This window comes from Nuphar pumila, chromosome 13 (genome assembly GCF_984573655.1).
Source record: "Nuphar pumila chromosome 13, dmNupPumi1.hap1.1, whole genome shotgun sequence".
NCBI lineage: Eukaryota > Viridiplantae > Streptophyta > Magnoliopsida > Nymphaeales > Nymphaeaceae > Nuphar > Nuphar pumila.
The window spans coordinates 84,813,446-84,839,871 of record NC_143261.1 but is presented as its reverse complement, the minus strand read 5'-3'; the positions used below and the strand labels follow the sequence as shown (position 1 = coordinate 84,839,871).

General features: G+C 35.4%; 1 protein-coding gene across 1 annotated transcript; it reads left to right on the top strand.

Annotated features, from left to right (window-relative positions):
• Positions 1–10,902: 10,902 nt before the first annotated feature.
• Positions 10,903–12,201, top strand: LOC149818955 (uncharacterized). Its single transcript, XM_089983947.1, has 2 exons — positions 10,903–11,127; positions 11,950–12,201. Exons 1-2 carry the CDS (start codon positions 10,906–10,908, stop codon positions 12,034–12,036), a joined length of 309 nt encoding a protein of 102 aa, XP_089840073.1. The 5' UTR covers positions 10,903–10,905; the 3' UTR covers positions 12,037–12,201.
• The last annotated feature ends 14,225 nt before the right edge of the window (positions 12,202–26,426 follow it).

The following is a 26,426-nucleotide window of genomic DNA, read 5'->3' as shown; positions in this document are numbered from 1 at the left end:
ACTCTTAAAGCCTCAAAAGTTTAAAATGAAGACTCATACAAATTTTTGTAGAAAATTGAACCCTCTTTTGCTTTCATTAACCCCAATAAAGCTTCATATCCATTTTTGATACATCGAGCCCATATCTGTACTACTAGGTACCCCGTTTCCTAATTAAGTTATGTTTTATTTTACTAAATCATAGTCACAAATCTTGTTATCGGGACATTCTAGGCAAAGGAATATCTTGAGGTATTTTAAAAAAACTGGAATTTTAAAAAAAATTGAGAAAATCTCAATAAATCAAAACATAAAAACATAGATATATATTAAGAGTGTGTACTTTTGGTTGTGAGAGAGAATGAGATTATTTTGAGTGGTACTTGTATACATTTACACAAAGGTGAAAAGGGTTAACCAAGTTATGGGTCTAGTTCCATATTAAAGATAGCAGCTGAGAATTGGCCCTCTCATGCCTTCTAAAAAGCCTTCATGATTCACAAGTTTTTTTATAACAAAGGAACCCTCACCGAGAACCGGGTCACTAGCAGGCCCACCTCCCAGCATGGTAAAACTCCGGGTTTGGGACACGACCAACCAATTAAATGAGTTTGAGTGGGCCCCATTAAACAGTGGCAAACAATAGTCCTTTTTTTCCTTTCTGAATAAAGCCGGGGTTAGGCAGACCCCACCAGTTATACAACTCATACCATTGGGTTTTGAACTTGCAACGTCCCAACACAAGGTAACGTGCACTAACCGCTCCAACCAACAAGCGGAGCCAGTCAAATTCTGATATCGGATGACAAAGTTATGCTCTGTCAAAGTTGCATGCATTAGTTTGCCTGCTTTTATAGAACCAAATATTAAATTACTCCTGGATCCACCCCTGGATTCAGGCTTCCTCCATTTGGGGATCTAGCTCCTGCTAGAACTCCTTTTCCTCCTCTTGCCTATACAACTTTGCTCGGACTCGATCTTTCCTCTTTGAGTTCGCATGACATTTTATTTCACATAACACACCTTTGACCTTTATAGAGCATATTGTCATCATCATCATCTTTTAACTTTTCATTAGACTAACCTTCATCTATGTTACACCATTCAAACATTTTTGTTTCTCTTATCAACTTATCAAAACTTTTATCAAATTTGCATCTCCATCGCGTGGTTGCTTCTCCTACGACTGCTAAAAAAAGTCCACAAAGTCTCATGCTAGGACTTACATGAACACTTTATAATCAACCCATACACTATGCTTTATAAAAGATAATACTATCTTAATAAATAATTTGAGTTTGAAAAAGGATTCTATTAATTATTTAACAACTTAGTCATTACTAAAACATGCAACTAAATTATGGAATTAATGCTTATTTTCATTGAAAATAGCTAGGAATAGTTGTGCACAAAAAGCTATCCCTCAATAAAACCATCTCCTAACCCTTAGGCACAAACTAGAGTTTTTAGATGTCAAGTTATAAAGTATGTTTGATGTTGATATTATTCCAAATGTTGAAAACATATCAATCAATACTAGTATCTATGGACCCTTTAACCTCGTTTGGGCTCAAACATTAGAAAGATAACCTAATGAGTTAAGTTAATCTACTTAATGCAGCCTTCCTAGTAAGGCAACATGGCCTGGGTAGCAAGGCAAAGCTTGTTTAAATGGATTAAAGGTGGGAGCAGGTTCTTGTTAAGCTTTAGATAGATTAACACGTAAAACAAGTTACAATCTAAAAATAGTTCCAGCTAGACTAATCAGTGATCAAGAAATTAAAGTTAGAGTTTATATAGGTTAATATTGAAACATGTTCAGATTTAAGCATATTTAGTCTAAAAAAAAAAAAAGATACCAAGATAAATCACTAGATGCAATTATTCACCACTGATATCTTAGGATCCCTTGATGCTTTGATAAAAACATCGTAGCATGCTAATTCCCAAAATCAATCATGGTAAAACCAAGGTCAGTGTAGGTATGAAAAAGATGAATAGTGATACTCTAATTGCTACATGCTTACTGCATCTTATTACAAACCCGACAGCCAACATAATTGAAGGTGATGGTATAGAGCTTCTTTCGGTTTTTGTAGGTATGAATCAATTCTCATAACACTAGATTTTGGATTATGGATGCTCATACCATATATGCCGGCATAGAGATTGGTTCAATATCTATCAAGATTATAATGGTGGTTTTGTTTTTATGAGTAATGATATTGTGGGTAAGATCACAAGAATAAGAATAATAAAAATGATGTTTGATAGGGTAATAAGAACCTTGCTTGATGTGAGATATGTGTCTAAACTTAAGAAAAGTTTAGGCCCTATTTGGAGACTAGTAGTTGGGATGAAAAGTGGCATTTCAAGAAGCTACAAAATCCTAGATTTTGCCTATCAATTCCATGCTTTAGTGTAAATAAAATGCCACTTCCCATCTCAAATGCATTAACTCCCATCCCAGCTACAAATAGCCACCAGGTGGTAATTTGACCAACTTTTTTGCCAAATGCATTAACTCTTATCCTAGTTCCTAGATTCCAAACAAGCCCTTAATCTCTTTGGGTGCTTTAGATGTAAGTGGTTGTAGGTTTGTAACAACAAATAAGATTATTAATGTAATTAAAGGAACTTTGATGGTCATAAAAGGTCAGTTGACAAAGAACTTATACAGGTTGATAAGGAACACAGTTTCAGGTGGAGCAGTTGTGATCATCAATGAAGAGGCCAATGCAAATCAGACCAATATTTGGCATATAGGTATATGAGTGAAAGAGGTATGATAAAACTTCATAAAAGAAACTTATTAAATAATATTAAGTCATGCAAACTAAATTTCTGCAAATATTACCTATTGAGAAAGCAATGCAGGGTGACTTTCAAAATTGCAAAGCATACAAACCATGACATCTTAGACTATGTGCATCCAGATGTATGGAGGCCTACATTGGTTAAATCTAATGGTAGGATTGCATATTTTATTACCTTTATAGATGACTACTCAAGAAAAATTTGAGACTACTTCATGAAAAATAAAACAAAGACATTCTTCTGTTGTGTCGACTGGGGCAGTTGTTTGTTCATTGAATGTCGATGTCTTACTTGGTTCACTTGGGCCCACCTATGTCAATGGATTAGGATCAATAACCCGAAACCAAATTGATGAGATACAGACTTGGGGTTCTGAACCTGCCAAGGTGCACCCTTACCATTGTTGGATGTTGAGTGGCACTACAAAAAAAATAGTTGATTAGCGACGGAATTTAGCGACGGAGTTATATCGTCGCTACTTAGCGACAGATTAACGAGAGAAATGAATCCATCGCTATATTTGTAGAATTTTACGAAACTAGCGACAGAAAACATTCCCTCGCAAAATCCGTCGCTAAGTAGCGACGGATTTTGCGAGAGAATGTTTTGTCGCAATAAATACGACAGTTAGCGACGGAATTGCGACGGCTAAGATTCCGTCGCAACATAGCGACGGCCTAGGCGACGAAATATTTTCTGTCGCCTTTTTTGTTTTTTGAATTACGATGGCTTAGCGACGGAATTAATCCGTCGCTAAGCCGTCGCTATATGTCGCATTACCCCTAATCCCAGCCCTCTTTTTCCTTTCTCCTTTCGCTGCTCCCGCCCGCCGCCCTCTCCCTCCTGCCGCCCTCTTCCTTCCGTCAACCTTCCGCTGCCGCCGTCGCTGCCCGGAGCAACCGCAGGTACGTAAATGGATTGGAGGTCGACCCCCTGCTTTTTCCGGCAGGGGGTCGACTCTGCCAGGCGGTCGACCCCCTGCGTTTTCCGGCAGGGGGTCGACTCTGCCAGGCGGTCGACCCCCTGCGTTTTCCGGCAGGGGGTCGACTCTGCCAGGCGGTCGACCCCGGTAGGTGGTCGACCCTCTGCCGTGTCCGGCCGGGGGTCAACCCTGGTAGGGGGTCGACCCCCTGCCGTGTCCGGCCGGGGGGGGGGGGGGGGGGGGGGGTCGACCCCCCGCCATGTCCGACCGGGGGTCGACCCCCCGCCGTGTCCGGCAGGGGGTCAACCCCGGCAGGGGGTCAACCCCTTTTGATGTCCGGCAGGGGGTCAACCCCCTGCCTTCTCCGGCCGGGGTCGACCCCCTTGCCGTCTCCGGCCAGGGGTCAACCCCCTGCCTTGTCCGGCAGGGGGTCAACCCCTTTTGATGTCCGGCCGAAGGTCGACCCCCTGCCGTGTTCGGCCGGGGGTCGACCCCCTGGTTTCTTGCTCTTTTTTTTCTTTTTTCAGAAATTAGGGTTTTTATTTTATTTTTATTGTTTAGTTTTCTTTGATTTTCATTGATTAGGATTTTTTATTTTGATTTTCATTTATTAAGCAATTGAATCAAATTTCTTAAATTAAGGCTATTTGTAGTTAATTTAATTAGGGTTTTTTATTTGATTTTGTTTTATTAGGGCTTTGAATCAAAATTTAAAAATTAGGGCATTTTATAGTTAATTTGATTAGGGTTTTCTTGGATTTGATTAGAGCTTTTATTTTTATTTTCTATGATTAGGGATTTGAATCATAATTTTTTTAATTAAGGATTTTTAGTTAATTTGGTTAGGATTTTAAATCAAAATTTTTTAATTAAGGCTTTTATAGTTAATTTGATTAGGTTTTTTTTATTTATTTAGAGTTTTTATTTTTATTTTCTATAATTAGGGATTTAAATCACATTTTTTTAATTAATACTTTTTAGTTAATTTGATGAAGGATTTTTTTGTATTTGATTTTGGCAGGTTTTTTCCTTGTTTGATTAAGGTTTAAATTGTGGCTTTTTTATTTAATTTTATGGTTTATTTTTCTTATAGTTTATGATGTTTTGGTTTATTTATAATTTATTTTCTTGTATTTTAAGGTTTTATGATTTAATATGGTCGAATAATTTCATGGTGACTTCATTTTAAAACATCATTTTTTTTTGCAGATTTCTCAACAGAACTTGCTTGTGCCCCACCACCCGTGGTAAGTAAGTGACAAAAACAATGCAAATCGGGTAAATACCCGTGGTGAGTAAGTGATGCAAGCGCATCACATGTTATTTAATTTATTGAATATAACACTTTATTGTTCACACACTCACTTAGTTGTTGATATCTATGACTACTTTGTTGGAGTTCGGAGATCATGCTGAGCATGATTTTAATGTATGAATATGGAAGTGTTCTTATTTTTGGAGTACGGAGTCCATGCTATGCATGGTAGTAGTTAGTGGGATATTGAAGTGTGTTTGCTGCAGGTACATGTTTGATATTTGTTTGATATGAATTATTTCGATGTATTGCAATGTTTGATGTGATTGTATCCATGCTTACATGTAGTTACTTTCAATTTGATTATGTCTTCCATGTGAAATTGTATACTGAAAGCATGCTTCAAATGAATGTATCGTGTCATGAATAGTTTGCACATGAAAATATTAAGTTATCAATGCATGCATCATAATTCTTGTGATTGTATGACATCATATATTGCATGATAAATTTGATATTTTCTTCATCATAGTATTCTGATGGTTCTCTTTTAACTGGTTAGGATACTATTCGTAACATCATACGACAGAATGACTGCAAACCGTGAATGGATGTACCGTAGGATAGTAGACAATGAGTTATCGCATGAATATATGGATGGTGTCGACAGTTTTATTGAATTTGCAACGGCAAGTGTCAGTACGGTAGATCCCACAGGTCGGATTAGGTGTCCCTGCAAGATTTGTAAGAATAATCGATTTGTAGAACCTCATGGCGTTAGACATCACCTATACAGGAAGGGTTTTGTGAGTGATTATCAGAACTGGACGTTTCATGGAGAAGAATTTAGAAACGATTTTGATGCACGGGTGAATGTGGTGCACGATAATCCATATACGAATTTGATATTTGATGCTGCAGGAACAGAACTGGGTTCTGCTATGAGTTCTAGTGATGTAAGAACTGTCGTAGATGAAGAATCACCAAACGATGCAGCTAGTAGATTTTATGATTTACTTAGAGATGCTGATGAGCCACTTTGGAACGGTTGTGAGAGTCACACTATCTTGTCTGCAGTTCTTCAACTAATGAATTTGAAGTCCGAGTATAATTTGAGTCAATCATGTTTTGACCGTTTGTGCATGATTGTGAAGAGTATGTTGCCTAAAGATGAGAAATTGCCACAAAATTTCTATCGTGCGAAAGTTATGGTCAACGCTCTAGGTATGGGTTACAAAAAGATTGATGCTTGTCCAAATCACTGCATGTTGTATTTCAAGGAGCAGGAAAACGACATATTATGCCCGTCATGTGGGCATCCTCGGTTCAAGCCAAAGACAAGAGGCAATGGTAGCACGAGATCAAAGGAAGTTTCATACAAGTCGCTCCGCTACTTTCCTATCACTCCTAGATTGCAGCGATTGTATATGTCTTCAAAGACAGCTAAACACATGAGATGGCATGCAAATAAAGTTCGACACGATGAAAACAAGATCACGCATCCTGTTGACGCTGAAGCTTGGAAGCACTTTGATCGTACTCATCAGAACTTCGCAATGGAAGTGCGAAATGTTAGACTCGGTCTATGTACAGATGGATTTAATCCATTTGGGGGTAGATCAACTCCATACTCATGCTGGCCAGTATTTGTAACTCCATACAACCTTCCACCAAGCTTGTGTATGCAACGTCCAAATCTTTTCTTGTCTCTGTTGATCCCTGGTCCGACCTCACCTAGCCAAAATCTTGATGTATATCTAAAGCCATTGATTGATGAATTAAAAGTACTGTGGGATGACGGTGTTACCACGTATGATGCCCACAAAAAACAAAATTTCAACATGAAGGCCGCTGTTCTATGGACAATCAGTGACTTCCCTGCATATGGTATGTTATCTGGTTGGAGCACACATGGGAGGTTGGCTTGTCCGTACTGCATGGAGGATTCCAAAGCTTTTAGATTGAGGCATGGAAGGAAGCCTTGCTGCTTTGATTGCCATCGTCGATTTCTACCCAGCGATCATCCGTTCCGACGTCAAAAGAATGCATTTACAGCAGGCACAACTGAAATGGAAGGTCCATCCTCAAGATTGTCTGGCATAGAGATTTTAAGAAGATTGCGATACTTTCCAGATGTATTAACAGATGCCCGCAGTCCTACACCCTTCCGTGGATTTGGGAAGGAACACAATTGGACGAAAAAATCTATTTTTTGGGAACTACCGTATTGGCCGACCCTATTGATACGACATAATTTGGATGTGATGCATGTAGAGAAAAATGTGTTTGATAATGTGTTCAATACAGTAATGAATATTAAAGGAAAAACGAAGGATAATCCGAAGGCCCGTATGGATTTAAAATTAATATGTAAAAGACCAGAATTGGAACTCAAAGAGTATAATGGCAAAGTACTGAAACCAAAGGCGAAGTACGTGCTCGGACCTGATCAAATAAAACATGTATGTCAATGGTTGAGACAACTGAGATTTCCAGATGGATATGTCTCTAACATTGCTCGGGCTGTGAAGATTGACGATGGACAGTTATATGGGTTGAAGAGCCATGATTGTCATATCTTTATGCAACGATTGATACCCCTAGCATTCCATGATATGTTAGACAAACCTATATGGGGGGTATTGTCTGAGTTGAGCGGATTTTTCAGAACATTGTGCGCATCGGAGGTCATTGTATCAGATGTAAAGAATCTCGAGGACTCTGTCATCACCACTGTTTGTCTGTTAGAAAAGATATTTACGCCAGCATTTTTCGATGTTATGGAACATTTGATCATACATCTGCCATATGAACTAAGGGTTGGTGGCCCTGTGCAATATCGATGGATGTACCCATTTGAAAGGTATATGTTTTTTTATATTTGTCTCTTTAATGACAGATATTTAAAATTTGAAATGTATATTCTTGTCAGATGCATGTTCGACCTAAAAAAAAAGGTTCGTAATAAAGCAAGAGTAGAAGGCTCTATTTGTGAGGCGTACACTTTAGAAGAGATTTCAAATTTCTCATCTATGTACTTCGAACCTCATATTTCAACACGTTACACATGCCCGCCCCGTAACGATGATGGAGAACAAGTAACTGTAGCTGACAAGCTGTCGATATTTCAACGACTTGGGCATGCATTTGGTAGTTGCCGATCAAGGCTATTGACAGATCGAGAGCAAGATGCAGCACACATCTATATTCTTTTTAATTGTTCAGCGATCGACCCATACATCGAGTAAGTATATGTATATGCAACTCAATTATAAATCCTTTTATGTTCTATATGTGGATACATGGCTCGGTAATATAAGTATTTGTGGTTTGCAGACGATTTGATCTGGAGTTGCAAAGCAAAGTTTCACATCTCACTAATGCAGAAGTACAAAAAGAACGTGAAACTAAGTTTGTGGAGTGGTTGAAACAGTTGGTAAAGAAGCTAACATAAATTTTGTACTTATAAACAACACTAAGTTACTTAATTGATCGTGATCACAATAATTGTTTATGTCTGTGCGTAGGTTCGCCATGGTGATGTTAAAGATCAAGGAATATGTGATTTAGAAAATGGTCCGACCAAAGTTGTGCAATGCTACAACGGGTATATCGTAAATGGTTATCGATTCCATACAAAAGACTACGGTATAAACAAATCAACGATAAATAGTGGCGTGTGTGTCAAGGGTAGCAGCTACGGTGAAAATGAACATGATTACTACGGTGTTATAGAGGAAATAATGGAGTTGACTTACTTAGGCATGAATAACAGGGTTACGGTATTCAAGTGTCATTGGTTTGATCCAACTGCAACAAGACTCGACAAAGCTTCAGGCATTGTGGAGGTGAATCATAAATCCAGGTTTGGAACATATGAACCATTCATATTAGCCTCGCAAGCTCAACAAGTTTATTATACTTCATATCCGAGTATAAAAAAGTCAGATAGAAATGAATGGTGGGCAGTTTGCAAGGTGAAATCCAAACTATACCCCGAGTATGATCAGTTACAAGAAGATGAGTTAGCTGAAGACAGTGATTACTATCAATCAGATGATGTCTGTGACTTCGCTTATGGTCACGATGTTGCGCATGATATGCATGTCATATCTCCATTGGCTGATGAAACATTCATAGAGGAATGTGATCCAAATGATGTACCAAGTGGATGGGCAAACAATGAAGAAGAAGAAGAAGAAGAAGAAGAAGAAGAAGAAGAAGAAGAAGAAGAAGAAGAAGAAGAAAGTCAAACTAGTGACGAGGAAGAATTCTCAAGCTAGTGAAAAAAATCTTATACTACAAACCTCTATTTAAATGCATTGTAATACTTGATGTGAGTTGTATTGCAATACTTGGTGTGAATGATTAAAAATTTTATTTCAATGTATTGTAATACTTGATACGAATGATTCGAATGCATTGTAATTTATCTGAATGTATTATAATTTATGCAATTAACGAATGATTTGAATTAGTGCAATACTTGATGTCAATGATTTGAATTATTTGAATGCATTGCAATGCTTGATGTGAATGACTTGAATGCATTGTAATACTTGATGTGAATTATTTGAATGTATTGTATGACATATGTTATTTGTTAGAATATGGTTCGTGGAGGTTATAGTGGTCGCTCATCCAGTAGTAGCCAGGCTCAACCTTCATCTTCACGGGCTCCTGTGATAGGTATATCATATAACTAATTAGATGCTTGATTAGTTCAAATGCACATTCTGAGAACTTGGTGTGTATTTTTTTACAGATGATGTTGCGCCTGTATACGACCCACCTACACCAGTTGATCGCACAAGTCAACAGCCAACACAGGAAACAGGGTCTTCACAGGCTGGCACAAGAAGACTCATTCGAATAGTGTATATCGATAATCGACCGTAAGTATTTTGTTTTCAATTATTGCATATCTTTTAAATATTTTATATTGATATTTACTGTGTAACAATTCATGTGCAGCACGAGGTTTGAGCCACAAGAAGTAGTACGGGAGATTAGGAATTCACTTCTTCAACATCTACCAGGACCAGTTGCTCAATGGAAAGAGTACCCAAAGGAGGTATTAGACAGATTGTGGTCCTCATTCATGGTATACAGTTGTTCCTCATAGTTAATGTGTTTCATATTTAATTTATTTAAGCAATGTCTACTAACTTTCTGAAAATATTTGTAGGCTTCGAATCGCTTTGCAACTACGGTGGAAGAAAATGATGCAAGGAAGGTGTGGCAGAAGGTGGCTGCCAATCGATTTGCAGACATGCTGCACACTATGAAGACTGCAGCAAAAAAAGCATCTGGCGTAGTAGATGATCCATTACTGTGGAAGGGCCATGGTCCTATTACTATCAGGAGAGATTACTGGGATGAAATGTGCGATATGTGGGCGGGAGATGCATTTAAAAATCGCTCTGCGAAGGCTTCACAAAATCGATCGAAGATGCCCGAAGCCCATCTACACACAGGTGGATCTAAGACATTTGGGAGCCACCTAAAGAAAATGGTAACTCATCAATATATAATATTAATTTTATAAGTATAGTTGCAAATTTGTGTACTAAATCTTTTGTCATTTAACTTCGCAGGAAGCAGAAAAAGGAGGCAGTGTACCATATAAGGATGTGTTTGTAGAAACACATAAACGGAAGACCACGGGAGTCTTCGTATCAGAGAAGGCGAGAACGACAACGGTATGTATTAATTCTATTAATAATCATTGCAATATATATGCAAGTCATCATAATGTTATCATTAATTATTAATGAATACTTTAAACATTATTTTGTAGGAGGCATATGAGCAACAAATGGTAGAGCGATATGGTGAAGACGCTACTCAGCATCCATCATTTGATCCTACAGCATGGGTGACTGCAGTAGGTGAACCCAAAAAAGGTCGCGTGTTCGGGTTTGGGAGTAATATGAACACTTCACCAGTTATTGGTTCTTCCAGTTACGGCTCACCAACTTCTTGCGCCGACATAAGCTCCAAGCAGCCGACTATTCTTTCCGGTGATGATGTACGCGAGATCATTAATGAATCACTGAATAACTACTTCCAATACACCGTCGCCCCCTTTCTCCGAAATGAGATCAAGGCCGCTGTTCAGGATAGGGGATCTTCGATTCCAGGTCCCTCTCAGGTATAATCACATATATAGTTTTTTTGACTATCTTAAAGCACATCTGAGCATGGTAGAATCACATATAGAGTTTTTCTAGATGCCTTAGAACACATATGAACATGCTATAATCACATATTCAATTTTTTTACTGCCTTAGCACACATATGAGCATGATAGAATCACATATATATATATTTAACTTTTTGTCTGTCTTAGAGCACATATGAGCATGATAGAATCACATATAAAGTTTTTTTGATTGCATTAGAACACATAAGCATGCTATAATCACATATTCAGTTTTTTTACTGCCTAAGAACACATATGAGCATATTATAATCACATATTCTGTTTTTTGACTGCCTTAGCACACATATGAACATGCTATAATAACATATGGAGTTTTTTAACTGCCTTAGAACACATATGAACATGTTATATATCATTTATGATAGAATCACATATAAAATTTTTGGCTTTGCCTGCCTTAGAGCACATATGAGCATGCTATATTCACATATTCAATTTTTTTACTGCCTTAGCACACATACGAGCATGATCGAATCACATATATAGTTTTTTGCTTGCCTTAAAGCACATCTGAGCATGGTAGAATCACATATAGAGTTTTTTTATATGCCTTAGAACACATATGAACATGCTATAATCACATATTCAATTTTTTGACTGCCTTAGCACACATATGAGCATGATAGAATCACATATAGAGTTTTTTTATTGCCTTAGATCACACATGAGCACATGATAGAATCACATATAGTGTGTAATTTATTTCATTATATTTTGTTTATCAATACTGACTGTTCTTTTCTTGTGTAGGCTGCTAGCGATAATCAGGGTAGTGGAGCTGAAGGGACAGATAAAGACAATGAACAAGAAGACGCACAAAATCTTGGCGATGATTAGAGGACTGTGTTGAAGAAGTTCTATTTTTTTTATTTTTCCTAATTGTAATTGTTGAATTGTAAATAATTAAACTTTTTAGTTTTAAGGTGGAACGATTAATTATTATAGATACTTGTTATATGAATTTTTTTGTGTGGTTTGTTTTTTATTTACAGGAAATATAAATTGTACAGGAAATATAAATTGTACAGTTCTCCGTAATTAATTTTTAAATAAATTTTTTTTGATTTTTTTTCGTTTTTGCGACGGATTAGCGACGGATGATTCCGTCGCTATTCATATTAATCTAGCGACGGCTTAGCGACGGAATTAAATCCGTCGCCACGCCGTGGTCGCCGTTTAGTACCGGCGGATTGGCGACGGAATATAGCGCTCGTTATTCCGTCGCAATTAGCGACGGACTTGGCGACGGAATAATTCCGTCGCCAGTTAGCGTCGAAATATTCGCGACGTAAGCATACTGTCGCCGCGTTGTCGCTAATCCGTCGCTAACATGGTTAGCGACGGATTAGCGACGGATTAGCGACGAAAGGTGGTCGTCGCTAATCTACTGCTCTGTTGTAGTGTGGTTTGGTTAGATCCAGTGACTCGAGAGGTTGAATTTAGAATGGTTTAGATCCATGCCATTTACATGCAAGAGGTTGAGCTTTGGGCTCACAAAATCTGGACCTTTGACGTAAATCCAGAGTGAGATACTAAAAAGTTATGTTTTAAATGTTTTTTAAAGATTTTTTTTATTTTTTTAAACTTGATAATTTATAAAAAATATATAATATATGTATAATTTATATATAAAATATATAATATGCATATTACACATAATATATAATATGTATATAAAATATAATAATATATACATATATAATATGTAAAACAAGCCTACAAGAGCTTACCCGAGCTTTCCATGTTTGTGCTAGACTCGTTTACCTAAATGAGTTGGCTTGTAGCTCGGCTCATCGAACTCAATTTTCAAGTCAAGCCAAGTTGAGCGTAATGGTAAGCTTTTTGTCTCGTCTCCTAGTCCTAGACATCATAAGGTTTCCATTGTAGCAATTTTCATGTAGAAAAGGTTTTCAGTGTTTGACACAAAAACAAAAACCATGCATGGCCAATGCAAGGATGACAAATTGCGGTGTGATATAAGTTGCTTTTATATATATATATATATATATATATATATATATATATATATATATATATATATATATATATATCCTGAAGAAACCACACCTAACACAAAGACCTGGTTGCACTAGCTCAGCCTGCCATACCTACAGTTGTCATGCTGGCTACATAAAACTCTGAGGCTAGGACCCCTACCCCTGAGGCCTATGATAAAAAATATGTGATGCTCCTATCATTTTTCTCTAGGTTAACCATTACACACAAAAATCAATCAATATCACAACAGATAGATTAAACAATTATATTGTAATATACTTATAGAGCAATAATGTGTTGCTAGACGAGCCATAAACCAAAATTTTCATCATTGCTATGAATCCAAGTCTAACTCCTAAACTCTGGTAGCAAATCTTTCTCTACAAGAGACATTTGATACTCGATCTAAACCTAGGTTCGATACCAAATCTGTAACACCCTAAAATTTTAACCTAAAGATACATTTTTTTAAAGCATTAATTCCAATATGTAATGATGTCATGGACTTACTATTAGTTACGCTCTAATTGTACCAGGTACTAGAAGGTCCACTTGAGTACAAGCACGAGTGTCTTAGCCTCATAGTACTAGATTCATTACAGAACCACAAAAAACAAACCAATTGATTTCATTACATAAAGAAAATTCTTTAATAAATAGCAAAAACATTATTTTGAATTGAGTTAAAAACTTTGGGCAAGTCACAGGTATGTAAAAACATCTTTATTAAACAATAAACCAATTTAAATTATTCAATCAATAAATAAACCATTTATGAGTCTAGTCTGAATTAAATAAACAAGAATTCAAGCAAAAGTTTTTCGGGATTCAATAATCGGTTCACATGACACCACCACACCATCCTGTAATCGCTCTAGTATGTTCACTCATTATTTGTATGTTATAAAATATAAGGGTCAAACTTCAACAAGTCTTAGTAGAAAACATAATAACAATGCATGTATATACTGTACTAAGCATACATGTACATGTAATCAATCATTCTATCAGAACATATACAACACAATATAGCATTCATCATGCAATCACACACATAACTACAACAGTTAAATGCATGAAAAAAAAGTATCAGAACATATCGCATATTAAATATGAATATCATTAAATGCAGGCTCATAACATAAAGATAATTGTAAATATAATTGCATAATCGTAAAGTGAACCTATTCAACTATTTTATTGTTTCTCTGGCTTACACTCCTACGGACACTCGCAGGCTCACATCATCACTTCAGCTGAGACCACTCATATTTTTATTATACTTTGTATTTTAATAAGCCGAATGACTAATTGAAATCAATAATCTAAATGGGGTGATTCACAACGGAGAGAATACTCCTAGACGCTCAACACAAACAGGATCAATACTACAACTTTGCAGAGTCAAGAAGATATCACTTAAGACACATTGGTAGTCCAACCTCCTAACTCTAAAGACGGGGAACCAAGTGAGACGCCCTCACTCACAAAAACACAATTATCCCACGGAGTTTTGTACCACCTACACTCTCCAAGATAGGCCACAAGTCTAAATGCGTTATTGATTATTTATTAGTTCACTATTATTTATCACATGTGTTGGTTATCAATTGGCATGCAGGGCTCAATATCCCAAGTATATCTATATGGTACTTTTATAATGCCTTCATGGCATGAGCAATACACTACCCATTCATGGTAGTTAAACAATTTTATCTTAGCTCATTTATTTTAATAACTCATTCAATATGCTCTGGTGCCTTTAAAACAGTCGAGTAATCATTAAGTTATATGCATGCATTTTTTTTATATCATAATGTTCTTTTAGCACCTTCTGGTTGTTTTCAACCACATACTCACTTATAAGTTCAACCAAGTACATACATGCTTTACATGCCTTATAGCATAATCACATCACATGTCACACAATATCATCATGCATCTATAAGCATACATATGCATATACATGATTGTTTAAGTGTCATACACAAACACATCATATTATTTATCCTTTATTATCATTGCATTCACATGTCATGTGCATATTCTTATCAAGCTGCACTTTTTCATTAGTATATCCATATCATAATGCCATACACATTCAGACATCATGCTTATAGCAAAAACACACAAAATTGTAACTACATATTAGCACATCAAACCATTCTGTCAACATGTAAATCATCATGTGCATCACAACATACTGCATAATCTCATTTGCATAACATTCATACATGTGAACACATACACACCATCACATGCATAAGTCATAGTAATGCAAATCATTTCAATCACTGAAACAAAAAATTACAGGTTATGAATCAATACATGATCTCAGATACAAGCATAATCGTATACCCACACTGGGCCCACACACTACATTCTAATAGGGTGTGTACCAATTTTGTCCATCTATGGGACTTACATATGTTCACTGGTTCACTTTATAAACTATAACAAAAAACAAGACGGAGTTCTAATTTGAAACTGTATAGGTAGAATATATCAATCAGTCTAAATTCTGCCATGACTAAAAATCTAAAAAATTTACAGTAAATGCATAGATGTGTTACCTAATTATAACCATAAACTTTGGTCCAATCAGATTCTGTATCATGGAGAAATAAATATTTTATTGAAACTATTTTTCTATTCTTTGAATAGACTTGTTTGGTTCAGCTTTACCGAACAATCCTCATTTCATGAATTTACAAAATGAGATAAATTCTGTAAATTTTACCTTAGTTAGTTGAATGTGTATAGCACAATCTCTCAAAAAAATTATGTCTAAACCCCATCCCGTCTGTTAATTAAAATTTATGTACTACAACTTTTTTTTATTATTGGACAGACTCTGTTTCAAAATTTTAATATTCTGAAACCAACTTGCATGATTTTTAATTTACAAACCGTAATGAATTTGGCCACCAAATTTTTATCGTATCTTAATAAATATATAAACTAACATTAATAAAATATTTGGCCATAAACATGAGTAGATTATGAGAAATAAAATCAATAAAAGCAATTATTACAGAATTTTTGTCAGGATAGAAATTCTATTATGACTTGTAAAGGTCGTATTTCCCCTGAACCTCAAACAAATCCAATTTTATTTCTAAGACTTTCTCTTTGTATCTGAAACATTCGTCTAAAATTTTAAAATTTTAAAATTAACTGTTTGGGAGAATGATAAAAAATTAAAAAACTGATCGAAACGAAAACACATGACTAAATATGCATCTTTGACAAGAACCTAATTAAATGCATGTTTTCACACAAAAAACACTATAAAAAAATATCTCATGCTTTTTATTTAATATAAACATATCATATGCATGCATCTACTCATCTTAACATGCAAAAATCACAAAGATCAATATCACAATATGAACAACATGTAAGATTCGATGTATTCTCATAAGAAAACCTTATTTTCTTAAAAAGACATTCAAGAATTTGAAAGAAAATCAATTTTCACATGTAGAAATTTCATATTAATTCATATTCACACATCCAATATAAGATTTAACATAAATTTAATATATTATATATAGTTCAAGTACAAATATAAATCCACACCATCAAAAACATTTTTACAAAAAACTATTTCACTTTTCTAAAATCGATTTTCACCAAAAATCATTTTAGAGCTTTGATCCACCATAATCAATGTCATATAAGTCTTATATAGTATTTATGACTGATATAGGCATATCATCATGCATATGAAGATATTTTTCAACATGTTTATGCATGTTGGCACTATGCATATACAAGGTTAGTGTGCATTTACCTCAAAAGCCGAAAAACTAAAGATAAAGATCAAAAATCGATAAAGTCAAGTGAATCTCCTCCTTCTCTAGGTTGCACCACCATCAGAGGTTCAATTATACTAGTTTTAATGGATGTTTGGACCTAGGGGATGTGATGAAGAATAAGATAGATGAAGAGGGAGGGTCAAAATTTAAGAAGGAAAAGATTACCAAACTTGTGTGATGGGAGGGGGTCTCCTCTCTTCTATTTATAATATTTCTAAAGTAATCTCTTTCTATATGGGTCTTCTTTCTCAACCCAAACTCTATTTTTCCAACCTCATAGGTTTCTTAATTAGATATGTGTCAGTTATCAATTGGCACATAGGGCTCAATAACCCAAGTACCTTTCTAGGTTAGCCCAATTGGCATGAGCAACACACTACCCACTTATGATAGTTACATAATTTCATCTTAGCTCATTTATTTTAATAATTCATTCAATATGCTCTCATGTCTTTAAACCAGTCGAGCAATCATCAAGTTATGTGTGCATGTATTTTTTTTATATCACAATGCTCTTTTAGCACCCATTGGTTATTTTCAACCACATGCTCACTTATGAGCGCAACCAAGTGCCTACATGTTTTACATGTCTTACTGCACAATCACATCACATGTCACAATATTATCATATATCTATGAGCATACATATGCATATATACAATTTTCACAGTCTCATGCACAAATACATCACATTATTTACCCTTTATTGGCATTGCATTCACATGTCATGTGCATCTTCTCATTATGTTGCACTTTTTCATTAGTATATGCATATCATAATGCCATACACATTCACACATCATGATTATAGCAAAATCACATAGAATTGTAATGACATATTAACATATCAAACCATTCTATCAACATGTGAATCATCATGTACATCACAACATACTGCATATCCTCATTTGCATAATATTCATAACATGTCAACACATGCACAACATCACATGCGTAAGTCATGGTCATGAAAATCATGTCAATCATTGAAACAAAAAATTATAGGTTATGAATTAGTGCATGATCTCAGATACATGCATAATCTTATACGCACACTGGGCCCACAAACTACATTCTAATAGGGTGTGTATTAATTTGGTCAAGCTCTAGAACCATACATGTCCATTGGTTCACTTTCTGAACGATGACATAAAATCAAGTCAGAATTCAAATTTGAAACTGCATAGGCAAAAATTATCAGTTGTTGTAAATTATGTCATGCTCATTGCATAAATGTGATAGATAACTATAGTTGTGAACCTTACACCAATCGAATGTCAAATCAAGGAGAAATAAATGTTTCACTGAAATTGTTTTTCGGTTTCCTGGATAGACTTGTCTGGTTTAGCTTTACTGAATAACCCTAAGTTCACAAAATGAGATAAATACTGGAAATTTTATTTTAGTTAGATGAATGTGTTTGTTACAATCTCCCACTAAAATCAGGTCTAAATTTCATTCTATATGTGAATTAAAATTTATGCATTACAACCTATTTATATTCTTGGACATACTGTGTTTCAGAAATTTCAGATTTTGAAACTAACTTATGTGATTTTTAATTCACAAACTGTAATGGATCCGGCCACCAAATTTTGAGCATCTTCAATAATATATAAATTAATATTGATAAAATATTGGCTATAAACATTGAAAAGATTAGGAGAAATAAAATCAACAAAATTGTGCAGTCATTACAAAATTTTTGTCAGGACTTTAATTTTTTTCTGACTTACAGAGGTCGTATTTCTCAATTTGGACCTCAAAAGAACCCAATTTTCTTTTTGGGACTTTCACTGTGTTTGAAACAAAATTTTAGAATTTTTGGATAAACTGTTTGAGGGAATGATAAAGTTCTTGATAACTGGTCAAAACAAAAATACATGATTAAATAACAAGAACCTAATTAAATGCATGTTTTTATAAAGAAAATATTATAAACAAGTATTTCATGTTTTTTATTTAATATAAACATGTCATACGCATGCACGTACTCATCACATGTTGAAATCACAGAGATCAATATCACAATATGAACAACATACAGGATTTGATGTATTCTTATAAGAAAACCCTATTTGTCAAAAACATTCAAGAACCCGAAAGAAAATCAATTTTTACATGTAGGAATTTTATATTAATTTATATTCACACATTCAATATCAGATTTAACATGGATTTAATATATTACATACAGTTCTTGCACAAATTTAAATCCACACTATCAAAAATGCTTTTATGAAAAACTATTTTGTTTTTCCAAAACTGATTTTCATTAAAAATCATTTTAGAGCATTGATCCACCATAATTGATGTCATATCAGTCTTACATGGTGTTTATGACTGATATAGTCATATCATCATGTATATGAGGATCTTCCATAATATGTCTATGTATGTTGGCACTATGCACATACACAGTTACCATGCCCCTACCTCAAAAGCCAAAAAATTGAAAATGAAGACCGAAAACTGGTATCATCAAGTGAATCTTCTTCTTCTCTAGGTTCACCACCACCAAAGGTTCAACCACACCAACTTTAATGGAGGTCTGGACCTGAGAGATGTGAGGAAGAAGGTAGATGTAGAGGGAGAGGGAGGGTCAAATATTGAAAAGGGAGAAATTACTAAACTTGTGTGATAAGAGGGGTTTCTGCCCTTCAGTTTATAATATTTCTAAAAGAATCTATTTTCATACAGGTCTCCTTCATCACCCAAACTTTATCCTTCCAACCTCATAGGTTTTCTAATTAAATATGTAGGATACCTCATAATTAAGTATTTAATTAATTAAATAAAAGAGATGTGCCACTTGTCATTCCCAACATGATGTCATATATTCCTATATGGGGTTTGGTGATAGGATGACTTTTGCATAGGCCTAAAAACATGAAGACTCAACCAAATTCATCATTTAAATAGTTGATTTGATAGCCCTCAAAATGTAAACCATTGTGATGGTCTTAGATTTAATCGTATGTGCATGGATCAACCAAAAAAATAGTTGATGCCAAAAAATGCTAATTTCGGTCGATAATAAAACATTCAAATCACCACCAATTTGAAAATATAGATAGGCGATCTTGATGCCCTCAAGATGAGAAACATCAAGGTCAACTTTGATTTAATCGGTGAGCCACTGATTGGCCAAAATGTTTGATATAACAATAATGATGATCTTTGGGGCATCCCACACTTGGGTCCCCATTGGGTCCAAATTGTAAATAATACTTTATTTAAATCCAAATTCAATCTTAAACTGAACCCAAATTAAATTCTAATTAAATCTTAATTGAAATTTAAATCCAATCTAGATTAAACTAAATTCACCTTGAAATTTCAAACTCCAAACCCAATAAATTCTCAAATTGGATACATTTATTAGATTATCCAAGATCTATTAATTAGATTATTTGAGATGCAATTATTAAATCCAGATATTAAGATTATAACTACACTGTTTGAACCCCACACAAGAATTAAAATATGAATTTTATTTTATTTCTCATAAAACTTTATCAAAAAATTATTGAGTGTTACACATTTTGCTCATGACAATGTGTTGTTGCACCTGACCGCCACCTATTTTCTAACACAGCCAGTGAGCCGTGGGTCCCAACTGATGGGTGGTAGTCAGATGCGGCAGCACATGCACTTTGTGCAATGTCATTTCACCTGATCCAAATTTATCGAGTCTGATTTGATCCATATTGTCTCGAGCTAAGTCCAATTACATATAATATTTTTCAGCAAGAAAGTTAAAAATAACAAAATGTGTGGAATTTGATTTCATTTGGGCTATGTTTTTTTTAGAGAGAGAGAAAGAGAAGTACATTGATATTAGTACAACAGAGAAAAAATAAAGTTTCATGTTGGGTCTTGGGAGTGATAAGGTATCATGCACCCTATCCCACAAAACCTGCTGCCAACAAGTACAAAAAAAATATAGTAAATTGGGAATAAAACCAAAATTACAAATCCTTAGGCTACTGATCTGCAGTCTCCAATCCAGTCGACCTGAATATGAGGCCATTTTAGGTGTGACCTCAAGGTTAGATCCCAATGAAGCTGGTTATAGATCCCTTCAATATCATTGGCATTGTCTTTAAAAATGTGTGGGTTTCTTTTCAGCCATAGGAGCCTCCATGCTGTCAAACACCATACCCTTCACAGAAATTTTCAACAGCCATACTTAAAGTCAAAATGAGAAGCAATCAAAACTCCTTTATGAAAATCAATGTTGTCCCAATCCATAGAGAAATCATCCCAAGATCGACTCCTTAGAATATTTTTGATGGTGCAACGCGCGGGACTCAGGACTCATCAAACATTGGATGTGGCAGACCCGAGGAACGTGTCTGCCGCATCCATTTTTTAACTATTATTTTTGTTCAACACCTTGTTGCGAAAAGAACTGGGACAAGGCGAACAATGTAATAAAAAAATTAGCGGGCGTCGAGGGTACTGTTGATGCCCTATCATTTCGCCCCCTCCCATCTTTCTTATAGTTCATTTTCCATTAGGAGTTTTCTTGTATTTGATTAAGGCTTTTTTTCTTTGAATTTCTTTCATTAAGGTTGAAATTAAGGTTTTTTATGTTTAATTTTTTGTTTATTTTTCTTGTAGTTTAGGGTTTTTTGCTTGTAGTTAAATTTTTTTGGTTTATTTATGAATTATTTTCTTTCATTTTAAGGTTTTATGATATATTTATATTTTTATTGTAGTTAATTTGATTAGTATTTTTTATTTGATTTTTTTTATTAAAGCTTTGAATCAAAAAATTTCAATTAGGGCCTTTTATAGTTAATTTGACTAAGTCTTTTTATTAGTTTTTTTTATTGATTGTTTATGATTAGAGCTTTGAATCGATGTTTTTTAATTAAGGTTTTTTATAGTTAATTTGATTAGAGATTTTCTTGTATTTGATTAGGGATTTTTTAATTTTCTTTGGTTAGGGTTTGAATTAAGATTTTTTTATTTAATTTTTTGGCTTATTTTTCTTTTTGTTTAGGGTTTATTGGTTTATTTATGATTTATTTTATTGTATTTTAAGGTATTATGATTTAATAAGGTTTGATAATTTGATTTTTATAGTTAATTTGATTTTAAGGTTTGATATTTTTATGATAAACTTTCATAATTAAATGTGATATGACATTGATTAAATCATTCATATATAAAAAATATCATTTCTTATTTTTCTCAAATTACTCAAATTATAAATAATTTTTTAGTTTTTAGATCCAATATGAGATCCATATCCAGAGATAAAATACATAATAAACATGTTAAAACACTCATGGTCAGGCGAATTGAGTCTTATGATCCAAAATGAAGTTATTAGACCCATTATCCAAAACAAAGTTATTAGATCCAAAACACTTTTCCCCACCCCCCCACAAAGAGAGCACCGACTAGCTAGATGGCAGCCTCGACTCTTTAGCTTAACCTTCGAATTAACCACGTCATTGGGAATGAGTCAACCCATAAGAGAGGCTCTAAGAGGGCCAAGAGGAGCTATATATATGTTTGGTTTGGCCTCACGTTTGACTCTGCAGATGTGATCTTCGTGATTGATTTAGTAGATACTGACCCTGGAATCATGTTTTTTGAACATTAAAGTCATGCATTATACCGAAAAATATGATCTAAGGGTTCATACCCACGAATGTAACCAATGTATATATATATATATATATATATCAAGTAGGGAAAGGGTGCAGGACCGTCCAATCTTGTCGACCAGCTAAATTGTGCACGAATGCACGCGCGTACATACACACTTCACTAGCCTATTCTAGCTTAACCAAGCTGAGTATTGTTTACATCAGCTAGTTACCTTGAGATTACCTGCTTCGGTAGGAAACTTCATCATAACAAAAACCGAAATGAGATCATTGTCAAACCCCTACCCAGTCTAACCTAAATGTTTAAATCAAGTTGGGTTGTCTGAATGCTTTGCAAATGAAAGTAGCACCAGCTGTTGATAGGGATGTCAATTAGGGCTGAGAAATGAACCGAGCAGCTCATGGTTCAACTCGGTTCGGCTCATCATGAATTCATTGGTGCTCAGTTTGCTTAGCTAGTGAGCCCAGTCTTTTTGTTTAAATGAGTAGAGCGCCGATAGAGGGTGTTCGGCTTGGCTCGGCTTGGATTGGCTCGGCTCAGCTCAAGTGAGCTATCATAAAAAAACATATATAGTCGGTGATCAGGTGATAGGCTGTACCCCAAAGATAGTGGGCGATCAGGTTCAGCAGCACACTGAAACTGTGCAATCACATTGCACCTGATCCCCCCTCCCTTTTAAGTGTAATGTATGCCATGAAATGTAACACGGTACTGCTGGATAGAGTAAATACCTCTCAAAAGGAGGTCCAGGTTTGAAATGTCATTGATTTCACTATAAAATGCATGCACCCTTTTTACATGAGCAACCTTATGTTCGGCTTGTCTAGCTCAAGCTCGGTTCGACCCGGCTCATTTACCCATGAACACGAGCACGAGTTTGAACACCTTCTATTCGGCTAGTTTACCATCTCTAATGACAATGGATTGGGTTCAAGTTGGATATCCAACCAAATCTAGATCCGATCAGTTGGATATTAGGTAAAAGCAAGTGGAACTCAATTATTGATCAGAGTCGAGTATGCAGTTTTGCATTTAAACCTGCACATGGATCTGAATCTGCTGGATAATCAGATCCAATTCGTTACTTGGATCCGGATTCAATACTACCTTTTTTATATTCAGATTCGAATCCATGTAGATCCAAACCAAATCAGACCCAATTTACATCCTTAGCTACCCAACACAGTTGGGAATCTAAGAGCCACAATCTTAGTAGTGGGCTCCGCATCTCATTGGATTCTCAACACATTTGGGAATCCAAAGATACTGTTATGTTGGGAAATGGCTACCCAGAAGAGGCTGATATATATACCCAGCTCCTGCCTCTACAGGAAAATATTGATATCTATATTAAGGAAATCCTTCCTCAAGCAGGTTGTTAATCACAATCCCCATTTTCATCTCCTTCATATCTCAGATGCTCCTTCCTCACTATGCGCACACCGAGGTCCCAGAAACCCAACAACACCCGTGTCTTTGTGACAAAGCATCCAAGTATTCTGTTGTGCTCCTTGAAGCGCGGTTGTTTTCCAAGAAGGTTTGGCTTCATAGTTGCCTGGAAACAAAATGGATACAATAAGTGATGCAAGAAACAGAAGCAAGAAAGCGAGTGTTAAAAAGTACTATGAAATGGGATACAATTATTAAGAGATTATAAAGTGTAGTCAAGATTCAATTCCCATGGGCGTCGTCCCTCTGCACAAGCCAACACATAGCATAGTCCTCGGGGGCAGGGGTCCTAGCCTCTGAGTTTTACGCTGCCGGCACAACGACCGTAGGTATGGCAGGCTAGGTCTTTGTGCTGGGTGTGGTTTCTTCAGGTTATAAATAAAAAAAAAAAAGTGCATGAAAAATGAAAAGAAAACACATAAAAAGCAATATAAAACAAGTGAAAGCAACCAAGAAATGACGTAAATACAAATATAAAGCCATATAAAACAAACATGTAAGCTTGTTATAAAAAATTATAATTTTCTAATGTCAAAAAACGGAAGAAGTGAGGGAGAAGCGAGTGAGAAGTGACAAGAAGCGAGAGGAAAAAGTTAAAGAAGTAAATGAGAATCAATTTGATAAACAAAGAGGAAGCAAATTTCCCACTAAAGGGAATCATGTTTCTCGTATGGAAGCAGGTTTAGCAAAGCTTTCCATCCTTTCAAAGAAGTTTCTAAAGTGAGCTTCCGACAAAGCAAGTTTTCCCACATAGCAAGAAGCTTCCTCTTATGTTAGGTTCCTTTTCAAGGGTTTTTTTGCTTTTGAAAGGGGGTGTGCAAAATTCAAAACTGAAAATGCTCTAGTGGGGCCAGCAGCTGTCTAGATGTGGCAGCCAGTGATAACGTACCAGCAGAGGACCCACATTTGATTGGCAAGTTGAACTAATCACAAAACGATACCAAACCATTTATCAGATTGATGAATCTATATTGGCTCTTTAACAAGGTGGCGGTCTAATTAAGAGATGATGGAACCAATGTTGTCAAAATCGTTTCAAACCAAACCTATTTTCAAAAAGATTCAATGAATTGGGTGATTCAGCAGAATCTAGCTAAATCAGCAGTTTTATTTTTTAAATTCAAAAATCAGCAAAAAGGAAAAAATGTTAAAAAAAAAAAAAAGGTGTCTATTCAAACCCAGAATCAGCTTGAATCCGGCTGGTTCAGACTGATTTTTTTGCCTTTTTGCCAATTCGGGGTTAAATCAGCCATTTTTTTACTGGGGCGTGATTCAACCCTGAATCGAATCGATTTGGGGCTGATTCAATTCGAATCAGCCAATTCAGGATGGTTCGATTCGATTCTGATAACACTGAATGGAACTTCTACGAACCAATTGTGTATATAGACGTGTGATTGTCCAAGTCTATCATGAGCTAACCATGTTGTGGATGATGCGATGAATATAATCATTGAACCTAATGTTCTCTAACTTTGCTAAGGGAGATTGGAAGCTTGGTTTGGCATAGAGGGATAAGGGATCATAATTCATCTCTCTCCCTCTCTCTCTCTCTCTCTAACAAAATATGAGATAGATCATCAGTCAATCGGATGAGTTGTTTTTCTTTTTACTTTCCAGTAAATAAGAAAAATATATTAAATAAAAAGTGATTTGTGATATTTTAACATATATATACATTAAAAGCAATTGACCTGTAGACAAGAATAAAATGTGTAAAAATGCTCCACCGTATCATCTTAATTAATTTCAATTAGCCAGAAGCAAATAATTAAGCAAAAGCAGTAAATATTATGACAAATATCAAGAAAAATTTCTCATCTGTCACAAATTAACCCTCTTCAAGAACAAGGTTATGGAATGAAAATCTTTAATCAATCAGCCATTAGTTCAGTAATAAGGAACGGGATGATTGTGCAAACACCATAAGGTGACATCACAGTTCAGTAAAATAAAAATAAAATGAAATCAATGGATTAAGAAGGAAAAATCTCAGAGGAGATGAGATCGATTGACCTTGACTCGAGTGATTCAATCAAATATAAGGGTTATTTATGGCTCTTGAAGTTGCTTCATGTGCTTGTTTCGTGGTTGGCCCGGCTTCAATGTTTTGTTTTGTTTTTTTGAAAGGCAAGCTGGGGTTAGGCAGACCCCACCACAGTTACGCAACATACCATTGGGTTTTAAACTTACAACGTCCCAACACATAGTGACGTGCACTAACAGCTCCTACCAAACAAGCAGAGCCCCCATTGATCCTGCTTCAATGTTTAGTCAGCCAATATTTCCCACCATGTTTGAGATTACCCAACAAAAAATCCCATCCAAGAA